This window comes from Notolabrus celidotus, chromosome 7, assembly GCF_009762535.1.
Source record: "Notolabrus celidotus isolate fNotCel1 chromosome 7, fNotCel1.pri, whole genome shotgun sequence".
In the NCBI taxonomy this organism is placed as follows: domain Eukaryota; kingdom Metazoa; phylum Chordata; class Actinopteri; order Labriformes; family Labridae; genus Notolabrus; species Notolabrus celidotus.
In genome coordinates, this window is record NC_048278.1 from 17,966,041 (window position 1) to 17,981,938 (window position 15,898).

At 38.9% G+C, this 15,898-nt stretch overlaps 3 protein-coding genes across 6 annotated transcripts; all 3 read right to left on the reverse strand.

Moving 5' to 3' along the window:
* Window positions 1-3,241: 3,241 nt before the first annotated feature.
* On the reverse strand, window positions 3,242-4,414 carry LOC117816335 (forkhead box protein D1-like). The gene has a single exon (XM_034688546.1). It carries the CDS (start codon window positions 4,380-4,382, stop codon window positions 3,390-3,392), a length of 993 nt encoding a protein of 330 aa, XP_034544437.1. The 5' UTR covers window positions 4,383-4,414; the 3' UTR covers window positions 3,242-3,389.
* Window positions 4,415-5,795: 1,381 nt separating this feature from the next.
* On the reverse strand, window positions 5,796-11,535 carry zglp1 (zinc finger GATA like protein 1). 4 transcript variants are annotated; one of them, XM_034688860.1, is made up of 5 exons: window positions 11,406-11,535; window positions 8,878-10,272; window positions 8,653-8,764; window positions 7,452-7,545; window positions 5,796-6,781 (listed from the first exon to the last, which is right to left on the reverse strand). In XM_034688860.1, the coding sequence occupies exons 2-3, from the start codon at window positions 10,257-10,259 to the stop codon at window positions 8,728-8,730; spliced, it is 1,419 nt and encodes a 472-aa protein (XP_034544751.1). In that variant the 5' UTR covers window positions 10,260-10,272; window positions 11,406-11,535; the 3' UTR covers window positions 5,796-6,781; window positions 7,452-7,545; window positions 8,653-8,727. The 4 variants fall into 4 exon arrangements, with proteins under 4 accessions (XP_034544751.1, XP_034544750.1, XP_034544752.1 ...); XM_034688859.1 differs by having other exon boundaries at window positions 11,373-11,535; XM_034688861.1 differs by lacking the exon at window positions 11,406-11,535 and adding an exon at window positions 11,223-11,336.
* Window positions 11,536-11,750: 215 nt separating this feature from the next.
* Window positions 11,751-15,317, reverse strand: fdx2 (ferredoxin 2). The gene is made up of 5 exons (XM_034688863.1): window positions 15,122-15,317; window positions 14,737-14,788; window positions 13,862-13,968; window positions 13,676-13,763; window positions 11,751-13,564 (listed from the first exon to the last, which is right to left on the reverse strand). Exons 1-5 carry the CDS (start codon window positions 15,306-15,308, stop codon window positions 13,408-13,410), a joined length of 591 nt encoding a protein of 196 aa, XP_034544754.1. The 5' UTR covers window positions 15,309-15,317; the 3' UTR covers window positions 11,751-13,407.
* Window positions 15,318-15,898: the final 581 nt, after the last annotated feature.

Sequence of the window (15,898 nt, forward strand, 5' to 3'; positions counted from 1 at the left end):
AATCAAGCCTTATCGCCAAGTGTCTATTCATGAACCCTGATAACGTCCCTGCGCAGACTGCAGAGGCTGAAAGCAGTGTGCAGTGTGAACCAATTACCTGCGACTAATTCGCTGAGATTCACATCAAGCTTCCTCTGCTGGTCACATGTCTTAAATTAAGGAGTCTTTCAATCAAATCAGCCCTCAAAAAGGTTTATTTACTTAATAGTATTATCTGAGCATTATTTGAATGATATATTAGCTTTAAGTAACCGGTATACTGCACTCAATACACCTGGCTTGTTAGGCTGGCGGTGATCTTACTCTTTCACCAGCTAGAAATCAGCCACAGACGTTCACTGTTTAGCTTTGATGACTCGGTGTGTTCCACCCCTCACAAACCCCACCCTGTCATCAAAATATGGGCAGCTTTAGAAAATAGACTTTGCAACAACTATAGACTGACCACAAGACTTCAAATTTGCAAGAGACAAAGCAATTTATGACATCACAGGTGCCACGACCTTTATGTAAACACTCTAAAAGGCTAAACTAAGCTTAGGTACATCATAACCATCATATTTGTTGGCAATCTTCATGTGTAAGCATTCTCTTGTGAGCATCTCAGCACGCTGTCTATAGCATTTAGCTTGCTGTGCCATAGTCAGGATTTAATTAGCTTCAAACAGCAGCTAGCGTCTTTTACACTTTTTGGCTACACCAGTCTCTGGGATAAATTTTCATAAACAGTTTGGATTATACAGCAAATCCAAAACATCCTAACTACCTGACACCATAGGCTGAGTTCTCATAACTTTATTTGGTAATGTTGGATAATTATCCTTTAGGTTAGGTTAAGAGTTCATTTTGTACAGGATGGGGAGATGCCAAAAAGAACAAAGCACAGTTGTGAGGAGCAATACACTGAAGAATTGAAACCAAACTTCCTTTCAGTAAATAATGACCAAGCCTGCAGGCTGTGTGGTTTGTTAACCCCCAAAAATTGAGTTTTTGGAGAAAAAAATCAACGGAGATGAGCAAACCCCCCACACTACTGTGCACTAGATGTGTTTGGTTTGTGGTTAACTGAGAATAAGTGAATTACATCATGTGCTATACCCTCTGGTTTTGCAGACGTTTTTTCTGCAATTTTCTCAGTTTCTGCTTTCGTTGTTAATATTTGTATTAATATATGTATTTATTTAAAGACATGACTACATTCGAACCCAGTTTTCCCTTAAAACACAGCTCCTAATCCCTGAAAGAGAACGAATGAGATACAAGGAAATTCTTGTTGTGGATGCTTGGATGCAAAGGTTTAAAGAGGGAATAAACTGGATCATCACCTTGAACATATTTTTGTCTTACTAACTGTTGCACTCACATTATCTGTTTCACATACAGAAGATTTGTGTATGCTGTTACTGAATACAACTGCAATGGAAGTGAATTCGCTGGAAAAGCAAACTATACCCTGGGGGGTTATTACTGAAGCAGCTGTCTACAGACAGCAGAGGACCCTCATGCACTGTTACACAATCATACCATCAGTTACACCCTGTGATAGATTTTCTCTGTTTGTTTACACAGGCTTCTCGGATTGGGATTTTAAGTGACGACAGGGCACAAAAACTTTCATTGGAAAATTCACCAGAAGGAATTTGCAAAATTCCTGCAAGTTGTAGTTGAGATGAAACTTTATTTGGACTGAAAAACAGAAGTTATTTTGTGGTAGTTATAGGCCTAGGATTGGTTTCGTTGTTTTTTTTTGTAAGGAAGATGTTTTGCATGTATCATCTTGACAGAACAACTATCAGTGACCATGCTGTTTGTTCTAATTATTATTTACATGCTACTTATATTTATCGGTGTCTGTAGGCTACATAAACATTAAAAAAGCTGTTCTGCCAAATTAATTTGCAATCAAGCCTTATCGCCAAGTGTCTATTCATGAACCCTGATAACGTCCCTGCGCAGACTGCAGAGGCTGAAAGCAGTGTGCAGTGAGACATGAGGGATAACTGAAGCCTGCAGGGCCGTCTTCAAGCATGACGTGGGACAAAACACACACATACACACACATACACACACACACACACACACACACACACACACACACACACATACACACACATACACACACACACACTCACACATTCACACATTCACACACTAATAAAGTGGAGAGATGAAGATGATATGACAGAATTACGCATAACTTAGTCACAATAGTTTAGACATGTCCTTCCCAGCAGCTGTACAGCTTCTTGAAAAACTTAAAACTTAAAAAAATGAAGTCACTAAAGAAGTTTTAAACTGTTAATGATGCTCTTAGCTGTATTTTTAAAAGTAGCAATGTCACTGTTTAACTCATCACTTCTTTAACAACACTATCCTACACCCATCTTCAGTAACTCAGACTTCCCAAAAGGACAGCAGTCATGCTGAAGTCAAATGTTGAGTAAGTGGCTTAACAAAGATGTATGGAAAAACCCAAGCTATAACTATGTTTTTTTATCTCCCCAAACTTTCGGACTCTGCTATCATCTGCACCGACCTTGTTCCATAATGTTCCTGTGGTATATTTTTGAGAAAAGCTCATTTATTTAATCTGCAACATTGGGCCCCGAGATTTTCAAAGAAAAAACAGCTGATCAATTAGCCTACATCAACTAAGGAGAAAGAAAAATGTCCACTTGCATGGATATTTTTGTAATTTCGTGCGCTGACTTTCAGCCAGAGTTTATGCTAATCGATCGGCCGAAGCAAAATAAAGGCAGCGAAATGTCGAATTTGATCATTATTCATTCGTTGTTTATGTAGGCTAAATAAGCAGCTCATTTGCACTGACACTTGCTCCATCTTTTCAGTTATTTCTCATGTCGGAATCACAAGTTTCGTTATTTCAAAGGAATCTCCCCATTTGTATTTTGCACCATCAAGCATCGTCATTATTTTAATAATAGTTGTTATGGATGATGTTCTGATTTATTGAATGTAAGAAGTCGTGTTGAGAATACTGTATAATCGGAAAAGTGCAGGAGTCCTTTACAAAATCTCTTCTCAATTTTCGTTAAAACAAAAATACGAGCTAAATGTGAGTATTAAATATACACATATAAAATAGTGCATGGAAATATTAAACAATTAGGGCTAAAGATATTTTATTAAATTATTTGTTTTTTCACTGTGATTTATAATTCAAATCACACAGACCGTGTTAATTCAATCACGTTTTATTCCGAACATAGTTGTTAAATGAAAATAAAGGTTTTTCAAAAAGACTTCAAAAAAATGTATCCTTGAAAGCACAAAACGGTACGTGAGTAGGTTCAGTCCATCTTTACACAATGTATCTTTTCTGAGTTTATTGTCCTGCTGAGAGGAAGAGACAAACGAGCGTTATTTCATTAAATTGAAAAAGATGATGCTTTTAGGATCCCATAGGGAAAGTTGAAAAAATGAGAAACAGGGTAATTGGGTATCATTCCGCGCACTGAGACTGGAGGAATGAACGAGGAGTTTGGAGCCAAAGGTGGCACAGTGGCGCAGCGTCCCGGCTCTAAATGTTCAAATGTTAGGCAAGAGGGGACGTTCTTAGAGAGGAGCGAGGAGAGCGCGGGGATGATGCTGCGTACAGGCGGGATGCTTGGATTACTGTGGGGGCTTAAACGACTTCTTATCCCCAGGTCCTGGTACAAATCCGGACCCCGGAGACAAGTGCTCATCCTGTGCGCTCCTATAGGAAACACTGGTATCAGGCTGCGCTCGTGCGCCATGGAGTCCTTCAGCGCTCCCAAATAGAAATGCTGCCTCTTGAAGCGTTTCCTCCGCCGGAGAAAACTCCCGTTTTCAAACATATCGGCCGACATGGGGTCCAGTGTCCAGTAATTCCCTTTACCAGGATTTCCAGGCTCGCGAGGCATTTTCACAAAGCAGTCATTCAGAGACAAGTTGTGGCGGATGGAGTTTTGCCACGCGGGGAACTTCTCCCGATAATACGCAAAGCGCTGGCTGATAAAATCACAGATCTCACTCAGGGTTAGTCTCTTTTTCGGGCTCTGCAGGATGGCCATGGTGATGAGAGCGATGTACGAGTACGGGGGCTTCACCGAAGCGGTTCTGCTGCCTGGACCGTCCTGTATTCGGACTTCAAAGCCTCCCACCTTCTGTTCCCCAAGAGGACGAGATGAAGCGCTCTTACCGAAGTCTGCATGATTCTCCCTCAACTCTGGCAGATCTGTGTTCTTCTTCTCTTCACCAAGGTCCGTCTGGTCCTCCACGTCAATGTCCAGCGCGTCCATGAGTTCTTTGTCTGGGGTCATGATCCAGGGTATCCGATCCCCAGGCGGTGATCTCGCCTGTCTGGGACACTGCAGGCGCAGACCCTTCTCTTCTTTCATTCACAAAAAAGCTACACATCTGATGCATCTTTGAATCTACAGCCTCCCAGTCTAAACTTTCTCCTCCTCCTCCTCCTCCTCTTGAACAGTGTGTCTTCATAAAAACAGAAACATGAGACAACGAGCTTTCAAAGAAAGGCTCAAGTGATCAATGTGGGAATAAAATTATTAGGATGGATTGGTGTCTTTTTCTATATTTTCTTCACTCATCATATAACCTTAAAAAGATCCGTAAACTACCTGCATTACTGTGGGTTCTTTTTAAATCTGGGTTACTTTAGTGTTGTTTTGCATTTGATCTTTATGTAATGTTTATCCTTGTATGATATATCTTTTTCTGATGCTACTAAAAAAACACTCCCAGTGAGTATATCATAAATTCTGGAGTACCCACATCCTTTGTTGGTATGCAAAATTAATCAAACTCGAGTACCCGAGTATTTGTTTAGTCCTGCATTCAAAATTTACCTTAAAGGACAAAAGCAAAATAAAAACAGAACATGCACTCACCAACTGAGTTTGTTTATAGTAATATAAATAGAATTGTTTGTAATAGTATCTGACCACTAGATTGAAATCGAACTTCAGATCAGCCCTTTGTCAATGTTGAGCCACTTATACCATCACAATAGTACTATAAGTATTACTTCATCCACTGTAAGGGTTATGACAACCACATTTTACATGTTAATCATGTGATATATAAGAATAAAAAAAGAAAGGCACGCAGAAGAAGTTAATTTAACTGTGCAAAGAAAGGTGAGTATGGAGCAAAATTTTTGCCTGTGAAATGTGGTGAAGAAGACGTTTAAAGTTGCGAAGCATGACTACACTCAATGTACACGTACCACTAATGTATTAACAGTACATGATTGAGTAAATGCACTCAGTAACTCTCCATAACTGCATTAAGTTTGATTTAAACGTTTAAATGACCGGTGCAGGTGAGACTCTTTGGAGCGAAATATACCAAATGTAAAAATGAAGCAGGCTCTTTCATTTTATTAAGCTCATTTTTATCTTTTATGTTCTTGGCACACACAGTGCTAATTTCCTTCACTGTTCCTCATCGCTGGATGGTTTGGCTCATGGTTAGAGAGGCAAATCTCTCTCCTTCAAACTGGCTGTTTCAAATAAGAGGAAGACGTCATCGGTTTTGAAATAATAGCCGCACTGTATCAATTCGTGGGAGGCCACCCACTTGGCAAACAGGCCTGTACTGCAGGGTGGGCCAAGGAAACTGTGGGAAGTCTCATTAATGAACCATTCTTCCCTGTACCTCTCCATATAGTTTAATGTGATCTGTGAAGGGCTCTGAAACTCCAACACTGTATTACAGTTGTTACATTTTCAGTCGAGGCTCTATATCAAGTACAGGGCTTACTCATGCACCAAAAACAACTAGGAAACAAATTGGATGATTCATAGAGAATTTAATACACCTCAAAACCCATGAGGAACTCACAGAAATTATGTATTTTCTTTTCACAGAACAACTGCAAAGCTTCAGAGATAAGAGCGCCAATTTAACCAACATCATCCCAAATAAACATGGCAAAAACAATACAACAACAATGACAACACAATAAATAACTTCATTAAACTTGTGAAACTTAATTTGAACTAAGTAGAAAATCTCAGTGTTGAAAGATCAAGAGACGTTAACTGTTGCACTTAATGACCATGAATGCAGCACAGAGCTCAGGTTGGTGTTTTTGGTCTGCCATCTGGCACTGTCGAGCATTATAAATAAACGACACTGGAGATAATTAAGGAAAATGTCAACAAACACATTTTACTTATCATTACTTCTTACTTTTTTCCATAAGCCTTTGTGAACAACTTCCAGCCTCTGCGACATTCTGTCCGTGCTTCATCGAGATATGTCCCTCTTTGTGTAAATGGAGGAAATCAAACCCTATATACAGGTTGGCAGGTAGCACCTAGCATTGGTGGAGTACAGATTGGGGCACAGATCATCTGTACTCTGTTAGTGTTGACCTGTTTGTTTTTCCCTGATGCCCACATCTCAGTGAGAGCAGCCATGCATAGAGCCAAAGAGAATATAGAGAATAACGTTACTTTAATGTTCAACATTGTAGCACTTGTTTAAACTCAAGTACGATGCAAGAAGCTGGTGCTGCTTCTCCATGTTTGCAAAATGTAGAGGACCACAGTGAGTGTAGCCATGAACTGTTTATACAAGTGTGTGTGGAGCATCGTCACATGTGGATATAAAAACCTTTGCTTGCTCTGCGTATGTTCACTAGGCGGAGTGTTTCCGATGGGTTGAGGTCAGCTTCACAAAGTTTCCACACTTGAGGCAGCATGAATTTGAGTTGCTCTCTTTTCTCGGGATATGCCAGCAGTTGACACAGCGCACTCTGTACTTCTTATACCTGCAAAAGTAGAGACCTAAAAGTGAGTAAACGCCTGTCTATTGACAGGTGGCATGATGACTGATTTTATCCAGTCTCCTTTTTCAGTCATACAAGACACTAGGTAGGAATTCGGATCCAAGATCACTGACACATTAAATCATTTCAGTAAGATTACTGTTGTGTTATCTCCGCAGGATAAGATTATTGAAGATTATTGATTATTGAAGAAAACAAAAACCCATCTTCAAATGAGTTCAATTACACACATACAAAAGAATTATGTGAAGTAAAATGTATATTATATTTTTACCTTTCAATGAATTGAAATTATTTTATAATATTGTGCTTCAAAAACAAAACTAGTTAATCTGTCTATACTGATAAATATAACAACTGTAGGAAGAAATTACCTTTAGAAAATTTGGCAAGAAATGCTGCAGTAATATTTTGAGTAAATGATTTATTGTCAAATGCAGTCCAGCTTAGTTTATGTTACAGGTATGATATTTTGAAAGATGTTTTCAATATGGAAAAATCTAACTCTGTGGAAAACACGTGTTCATGTGTGAATTAAAGCAAAGACTTTAGTTAATTTAAAACCCCCATACTGATCTGAAGCTCTTTGACACTGCTTTATGTTTTCATTTGTGCAAAATGAACAACAGCCAGTAGTGTTAATATGAGCTACCTTATTCCACAAGCATTACAGAGCGGGGTCCCGTCCTCGGCATCCCTCCACATGGGGGTCTTCCTGGTGCAGCAGGATGCACAAACCTTACCCTCTGGTGAAACAGAGAAAGATTATTTATTTGTTGTGAAACAGTTTTCATTAAAACGAATTAAAAAGCAGTATTTTCTAAATGCAGGAGGAAGATGGGATGCAACAGAAAGTTCTCTGGAAATTAAAATATGTTTCAGCCAAGATTAATATATGAGTAGGACCTGAAATAGTCTTGTGTTTTTGATGTCATTCTCTGACTTTGAAGGACTGACCTCAAATCCACAATCAGATGAAATGAAAAATAAATTCCTTTAAAAGTATTTATAGTTGTACATTCATGCATATACTGTGTTTACCAGCTTATGGCAACATTTATGTTGTCTGCTTGTATCAGTTAATCACTAACAGAACAAGCCTGAAAAACTGGCTAGCGTCACACACGAGCATGATGTTTCAAAATGTGGGGGATAAAAACTTTTTCAAATTCATTAAAAAAGAATAAAACAGAAAATAAAAACTTGAAATCATAATAGTATATTTAGAATTTACATGTAAGAAGATGTGCTGATTACTGAAATGACTTTGAAATAACTTTAAGGAAAACTCTGGAGACACAGTGAGTCAACTCCCTGCAGCTATAAGAAAAATAAATGTTAAAGTTAAAAATTGGTTACTTGGTCATGAGAAGCCTATTTGATTGCAATGGATGCTGGCCCAACAGTCTCTTTACATACTTGTCAAATGTTCACCACCTGTGTTGAGTGATGCTGTTTATGCCTATGAGTTGAGGTGGTGGCGCCCTCTTGTGGAGCAAATGGACCGTTTATTCAAATACATACACCATGTAACACCATCATATTTGAAACTGTATCAGTACTTAAAATCTTAACAACTATTTAATTAATTTGAACACGCAAAATCAAACACTCTTCAAATTGGGGCTATGTTAATTTCTCCCATCCAAGGATTTTAGTGCTTGAGCTTTATAGTGTTATTTTTGTTATCTGGATTAAAGACTGAGGATAATTTGTGTTGCATGTTATAATAATTTGAATCCCTCTGAGAAAATGTATGTTTATGCCTACTATAGGTTACATGCAGCTAACAAAACTGAATTACAATGATTTGTATAAATGCACTTTCCTTCAGGTACTTCAATGTTACTTACTGGAAGCACTGGTTGATGGGTCACTCTCCTCTTCTGAGCTTATAGTTTTGAGGGACTTCAGAGCTGTCCGAGTCCTCAGTCTGGGTTTCTTACACTCTTGCGGAACTCCTTACTGTGGGGTACACATGAAGAAGGCACAAATGATGTGTAAATGTAACTATGTCACATCAAATTTTGTATCATCTCCTCCTCAAATCCCATGCATTGTAATAAATCTGCCTCTACCTGTACTTTGAAGTAATGAGGAGTCGACACTGTTCCTTAGTGTCATCCACCTCTGTGTCCATCCTGAATGTCACACCCTGGAAGTCCGGGTCTTGGATATCAACACTCTTGCTAGGATGACGTTGTTTTCTAGGAGTCTTGGTTCTCCATTTCTTTGCAGGATGCAGAGCAAATTCCTCCTGATGCACAAGCCTGGATTTAAGCTCTGGTGTTGCAGAATGTAAGGGGTTTGTTTCTCCACTGTAACTTGAGGCTCTCAGCGGTGAAACTGGAGGGGATGTATCCTCTGAGGGAGCACTAGAACAGTCCGGTTTAGATGATGTAAATTTGTCATCTTGGTTTGAGAGTGAGTGATAGTTTTCTGCCTTGTTTAATAGAAGTGATGCTGATTGTGTTGCAGAAAGGTCAACGCTCAGAGGGGGCAGCTGCGTGTTACTTTGGAGTTCTGTAGTGAACACAAGGTTGGCATTGTGGTCCAGTGTTAGAGCTGGTTTTGACAGAATTTTACTAGTTTCTTCTTTTGAATCAAAAGATAGTTTGGAAGGAGAAGTATTTTCAGTGACAAGAATATTCAAAATATTCCCTTTAGAAGAGAAACAATTGTTACACTCCTGGTTCCACCTTAATTGTCCGCTTGCACTGAACCTTTCCTCCTTTGTGTCTTTGAGTTGTGATTGAGAGGATGCTGGCATCTCACCCTCCACCAGCTCTGATCTCAAAGTGTCTGGGTTTTCAGCAGTCTGTGACTGAACACAACAGCCCATCTGGGAGTCCTTCACACAGCACCGCAGTTTACATCCATCAGCTCCTCTATCCCCCCTCACATCTTTCCCATGAACAACACCAGATGGAATATTCTGTTTCTCATTAAGAACGTTACCACCCTGGTCTGTTTGAGTCAATGCATTGTTTATTGAGTTGTCTAATTTAGTGGCAGGTGATACAGAACTCTGGTCTGACTCCTCTACATCACCGTGATTCAAAAGCCTCTCACACTGCAGGTTGATCAGACTCAGTACTTTCCAGGGGCTGTTGCATTCAGGATGTTGATTAACCAAAGCTGTGTCTTTGCTGCTGTGACTTTCCCGTGTCACTTTTTCTGTCTGTTTATAATTTGACAAACAAGACACATTGTGCTGGCAGGAACTACTGGAGATGTTAAATGAGTGTGCATCCTCTTTAGCCATGAAAGGACCTTCTCTTGAGGTCTCATCAGGCCATGTAGAAGTCGAAGGTGAGTACAGGAAACTGTTGTGGATGGGGGAAGCTAGTCGGGAAACTTCTTGAAAAAGATAGAGAAGAGCTGATTGAGGAGCATCTTGGTCCACTGTGCTCTGGTTTCCCTGGATGAAGGCAGCTTGTGTCCTTGGCCCTGTGCTCATTCTGAAATAATGTCTGTAGGGTACATTCAAACAAGAATTGTTTAAAAATCAGTTGTGCTTTCTTACCTCATGCCATTGAAATACTACAATTCAATGAACTGCTGTTAAATAACAGATATGCACCCTGTGACAGAGGTGAAAATTCAATTCTGCTTCATACATTTACTTCAAAAAAGTTCCAAATGGGACTTCAAAATCTGGAACAACAAAACTTGCTTAAACCTACACACCCACACCTTCTAAAGTGAACCAAACAGAACAGAAGCTACAACAATGCACTTAATTATGACGTTTAACATCTTAATTTCCAAACTGACAACAACAGTGACAGTGATTTAAGACTACTGAAAACTGTTTTAGACAGTGTCCTTGATTTTGTTTCATCAGGGCCTCATTTAAATAGCCCACGAGCTAACGAAAACCATCTAGCGTCAATATATTATAAGAAACACGGTAAAGCTTACATTTTGCCTAAAAAATAAATGTGTTACAGCCGACTGCTTTAAGCAACAGGCGACTCTTAGGAACATGTTACATTTTTTAATACTCACCGACAAAAAAATTAACCAAAAACGTAAAGTAAATGTATTCTGGAACATAAAATGTAGAACTTTGAGCTCTAGAAGTTTTCGCGCGTGTCCCTACAGTTTAAGGGTCGCGAGCGCTGAGGCAGGCCTCAGGATATTTGACTCAATACTGAAAAACGTTCAATTATTACAAACACTTCTCTACTATATTTCAAGCAGACGGCTTTAACGTATCTATACTTAAATGTTTAAGAAAAGTCAAAATAAGGTTTGATTTCTGTTTCAAGGTAGCCATGGAATTCACTGTATTTAGGACTTATAGCCATTGTTTGGTTTCATGTGTTAAGTCTGGACATTCCCAGGAGGACACTTTGTTCGCTCAGAATTCGATGTGGATCTACTGTTGGTTCATCAAGTCATATATTTTGATTTTTACCTGGGATCTTAGAGCTGGCTCAGTGATCAGTGCCGATGCTTTTTTTGTCCATTTCTAACCTGTCATGGCCTCTGTGGCTATCAACAACATTATCTTATGGATCCAATGACACTTCAAAATGTGGTCAGCACAGTCGAATGTATAACCCACCTGTCATCGCTGTGCATTGCTGTAGATGCTCACCTTTGATCTCCGTATCGATCATCAATAAATTGATAAAGTGTGCCAACTTTGAGGTAGCTCGTTGCTATAACCGGATAGTGTTTTTGATCAGGAGTTGCGCGGGTGTTTTTGGTTTGCTAAATTACACCAGCTTGGGAATTAAAGTGACGCCCACTTCATGGCTGCTTGCAAGAACATTTGTATTCAAACGCAAAGGTGAGGATTTGACCAAAATGCTCCCTGATTTTTCTTGAAATCACTGGCTTAGGTTCATTTCAGTTTCAGGTTCAATAATGCAATCTCCTTTAAGACCTTATATTGACAGTTTGCAGCTTCTGAAAATCAGGGGAAGGGATAAAAAGTAAGTCTTAAAATTGATTTTATTGCACAACTTTAAATATTTATCATTTCTGATACATGATACACTAATATTCCTGTGTAAGTTGGACAAGTACAGTAGACTTAAGAACAGAGTAGATGGTGGTAAACTCATCACATGGCAACGTTAAGCCCACCAGCTTCATAACGAACTCATCTTCACCTGATCTGGATCAAAGCTCACCTGAACCAGATCAACCAATTAAGCCTTCATCACTGGCATCAGACAGGGAGTTCTTTAAAATGCACTCTCTTTCTGACACTTAACACACAATTTAACAATGCATGTTTTGAAATGTTTAAAGTGAATGTTGAACAGCTTAAATTATCATTTGTGAAGCCCTACTCTTTAGCCTCAGGCATGTTCGGTTTTTCAAATACACATTTCGATAAAATATGGCTGCTTCTGTGTCAGGCTGAAGTTTATAATTCAGAGTATTAAGGCCACCTTATAGAAAAAGTGTATATTTTGAGATTTAAGTCGTATTGTTACCAGAATAAGGCACCATATTACAAGAATTAGTTCATAAATATTTTGAGAATTAAGTCAAACTTAGGCTATAATTAAACTGTATGCTATTTTGAAGAGATATATCAGAAGAGCAGCCTGCAAATAATACTTTTTACTTTTTTTTTTAGCACATCACAAACCCAGTGTCATAAGTGTCAGGATTCTGAGCCTGATATGAAGACAGACAAGCTAAAAGGCAGCTTGTGTTTGCTTCTGCATCAACTTCACAAGATGATCCACATCCATCTGTTCAGTGCAGCCAGCTGGCTGATCTTTTGATATTCTTCTATATAATATTTCAGCCTATATCTAGATTAAATCTTACCTGTAATAAAACTTATTTCACATACAATTAATCCTAATTCTTGTAACATTAGGACTTTATTCTCCAAGTATTACGACTTTCATCTCAGAATACTACGACTTTATTCTTGCAGTCTTATTTTTTTTCCTTAATATGGCCCTAGTCCTCCGTCATAATTTGTGAGGTTTAAGACTTTTGAAAAAGTATGGTCATCTGGTACTCATCGATAAATCACAACACTTACAAATTAACTTGGTAGTTAAAATGAAAATAAAGATTGTGCATGCAGTGGCTGGCAAGTGAATCAAGATGACAATAATGAACTGGCAGAAATATACTACGAACATAATCTTGTGATACTTGTGCGTATGTGAGCTTTAACAAGGAATGTTCCATTGAACGGCACAAATAATAACTCTGTTAAAACTTGCAATGTCTGAAACAAGATTATGCCTGTAAAGTGGTCTGGTATTGTAACAAGAGCAGCTGTGAGGTTGAACAGTGTCAGTGCTGGCCTGAGAACTCTTCACATGAATAAATACATCCTCTGTTATACCACCATGTGTTTCTTTGGAAGTTACCATTAATTTCACCTTCAGTGAGACTCGTATTGTGTCTGGCTATGCCTGATCTCATCTGCAGGCTGGTCCTGTTATGGTTAACTGTGGAATTTGTCAGTTGTCAAGGCGTCTTGGAAGCTGCAACGGACTTTGCTATCCTAGCCGTGCATCTCTTCATTGTCGCCCCTTAACTCAACCAGCACGCATGGTGTCTCACTTGCAGTGCTACTCTCTCTTTTTCCCCCAAACTCTCATCATCTGCACCTCTTCTCAGTGAGGTTTGGGAACATGCCCATCCACATAAAAGTTCCTGGTAACTTTGGGCAAGGTGAGCTCCATGCCCTCCAGCTCCGGAGTGAGACAGATCTGACACCCCAGCCTGGAGTTCTCCTGTAGCATGGGTGCCATGTCCAGCATGTCATCCTCCCTAAAACACCAAGATATTCATCAACACTTACAGTGGCCTCCACATCATCTCATTACCCTTTTATGTTGTTAAAATGTCATAGTAATGAAAGATATCATTTTAGGGGACTACCTCTCATCAGGTTCTGGCAGTTTGTCAAAATGGGCTGCACTCACATACACCTGACATGTTGAGCAGGCCAGTGATGCCTCACAGGCTCCTAAACATAAGAGAAACACAGATGATTAACAATTTATAGTTTTGATTTAGTGCTTTAATTTGATATTCAAGTAATAGTTTTAAAGTGTCAGTACTCACCTTCTAGTTCAATCCCATGCCTGTGAGCCAGGTTCAGGACATTATCTCCCACTTTAGCTTTTACTGGAATCCTTTTGCCAGACCGATCTATATACACCACATTCACCCTAAACAGCAGGTAATTAAGAATTATTATTGCATTAACATTCAAACATTTTAATTTAACTGGCAACATTGTTTTCAATTCATCTTTCCTCATTATTGATTCCTGAAAATCAAAAACCAGAGGAGGAGGAAGATTATGTTTTGTGTAGAGGATAGGATTTTGTTTCAAGCCCAGCAAAATAACAGTTTCTTAGAATATGGAGAACCTCTTCAATTAATTTTACGATTGTTAATCTCGGCTTTCACCCTTAGATTATCCCTTAAAAAGTTTAAATTAGAAGCCAAATCCCTTTCCACTGCATGCAATACTTGTATGACCAACTGGTAACTGCTCTTCCTCCTCCTCATCCATTGCTGTTGTTTGTTTATTTGTTTGTTTTTGCTAAGTGCTGTGGGGTTGTTAATCACAGTAACTGGCAAAACAAGGCAATTTACACTGAAACAGTGAATTATCTAATTTTTTAAGTTAAAAATGTTTTGGTTTTTTTTAAAAACATCCATATGTTGATATATATTAAGTATTAAGGGTTTTATTAGTGTTTTCATCTTCAAACGTGTATTCAACCACTTTCACAGTCTGTCTTATTTGTTCATTGTGTATAAAAGCCATTTCAGCATGACTAAGCAAAAAATGTAATCCATCAAACAGTTTGATTTCCGCTTTAGCCTGAGTACGACTGTACATTCAAAGTTTAGTAGTCGTAAAATAAGCCTTGTAGTATTTACTGGGAACGTTATCATATCATAATTATAACCCTAGATAAACTCACACATCCTCTTGGTCTTCTGCATTGGGGCTCCCTTCCTCGCCGTGATGAAGACCTTTGAGAAAAGAAGGAGAGAAATAAGGGACTGTGAGTGTTTTCTGATTCAATGCCTCAGAGTGTTTTAGGCTACTTGTTGCACCAAGTTTCATAAGCCAGTGTGGGATTTTAGGGTTGAGGTTACACAAGTGTTATTGAGCGACTCTAATGACTGCCAACATCCTTCAACTCATTACAGGTCAAGGTTTTTTGGCATCAACGACAACTTAAACCTATTGAAAATAGATATAGGACTCAATGCAACTTGGTCAGATATATTGTAAACAGTAGTATATTAGTCGCATCAGAATGTATAGACTCCTAGGCTAAACATGTTAGCAGCATCTCTCACCTATACTCGTCTGCAAGTGTCGATTTATCGTCTTAAAGTTGTCAAGGGGACCCCTGCTTTGTAGTTTACCCACGGTACCCACGCAGCTCTTTAACCTGTAGATAGGACAGGTGCTACAGTCCGGAATAACACGAGAAAGTCTCAAAGTCAGCCCCATGCTCGACCGGACCGCCGCGGTGGCCGCCATCACTCTGTTTATGTCACGTGGCTCAAAGTAGCCAATAGTAAAAAGACTTGGTGGGGTGACGTCTTGGCTGTGGAGCGTGGCTCTGACAGCCAGAGGACGCTGTTGTTCCATACACTATACCATGAGAAAAGTGTATGGTTTTGGCAGATTTATAGTGATGAAGGGATGATTTATATATTTCACTTGGGCAGAAAGTTAGCCAACACACATTATTATTACACTCAACTAGAATTATATCCTTCAAAAGTTTACAGAGCTACAAAAGTTATGAAAACAAATGAACTTTAAGGATTTTAAGTAGTCAAATACACCAAACCTTGTCAATTTGACATGTATGTAGGAGTGTGATAAGTGTGATCAATAGTAGGCTGTTCATGCATTGACATGTTAGCAGTAGAGACTGAGCTAATTCATTCTTTCTTTCTTTTTCTGTTCTTTCCCTCCCAAATATTAGAACTGGTTTAAAAAAACATTGTTGCCTGTGATATATAAATATGCAAAGGTTGCATACGTTACAATGCTGCCCTCTGATGTTGGGTGCACAATAGATTGAAAATATTTATATCAAAACCTCAAAAATGTGCCAAAAC

Bases quoted from the DNA above. Each gene is read 5' to 3' on its own strand.
- fdx2 (XM_034688863.1), bottom strand. From the start codon at position 15,308: ATGGCGGCCACCGCGGCGGTCCGGTCGAGCATGGGGCTGACTTTGAGA. The intron at 14,789-15,121 runs GTGAGAGATGCT...CTTTTCTCAAAG, and splicing joins ACACTTGCAGACGAGTATAG to GTCTTCATCACGGCGAGGAA. The intron at 13,565-13,675 runs GTAGTCCCCTAA...TTGGTGTTTTAG, and splicing joins CTGCCAGAACCTGATGAGAG to GGAGGATGACATGCTGGACA.
- LOC117816335 (XM_034688546.1), bottom strand. From the start codon at position 4,382: ATGAAAGAAGAGAAGGGTCTGCGCCTGCAGTGTCCCAGACAGGCGAGA.
- zglp1 (XM_034688859.1), bottom strand. The intron at 8,765-8,877 runs GTAGAGGCAGAT...TGTACCCCACAG, and splicing joins CTCATTACTTCAAAGTACAG to TAAGGAGTTCCGCAAGAGTG.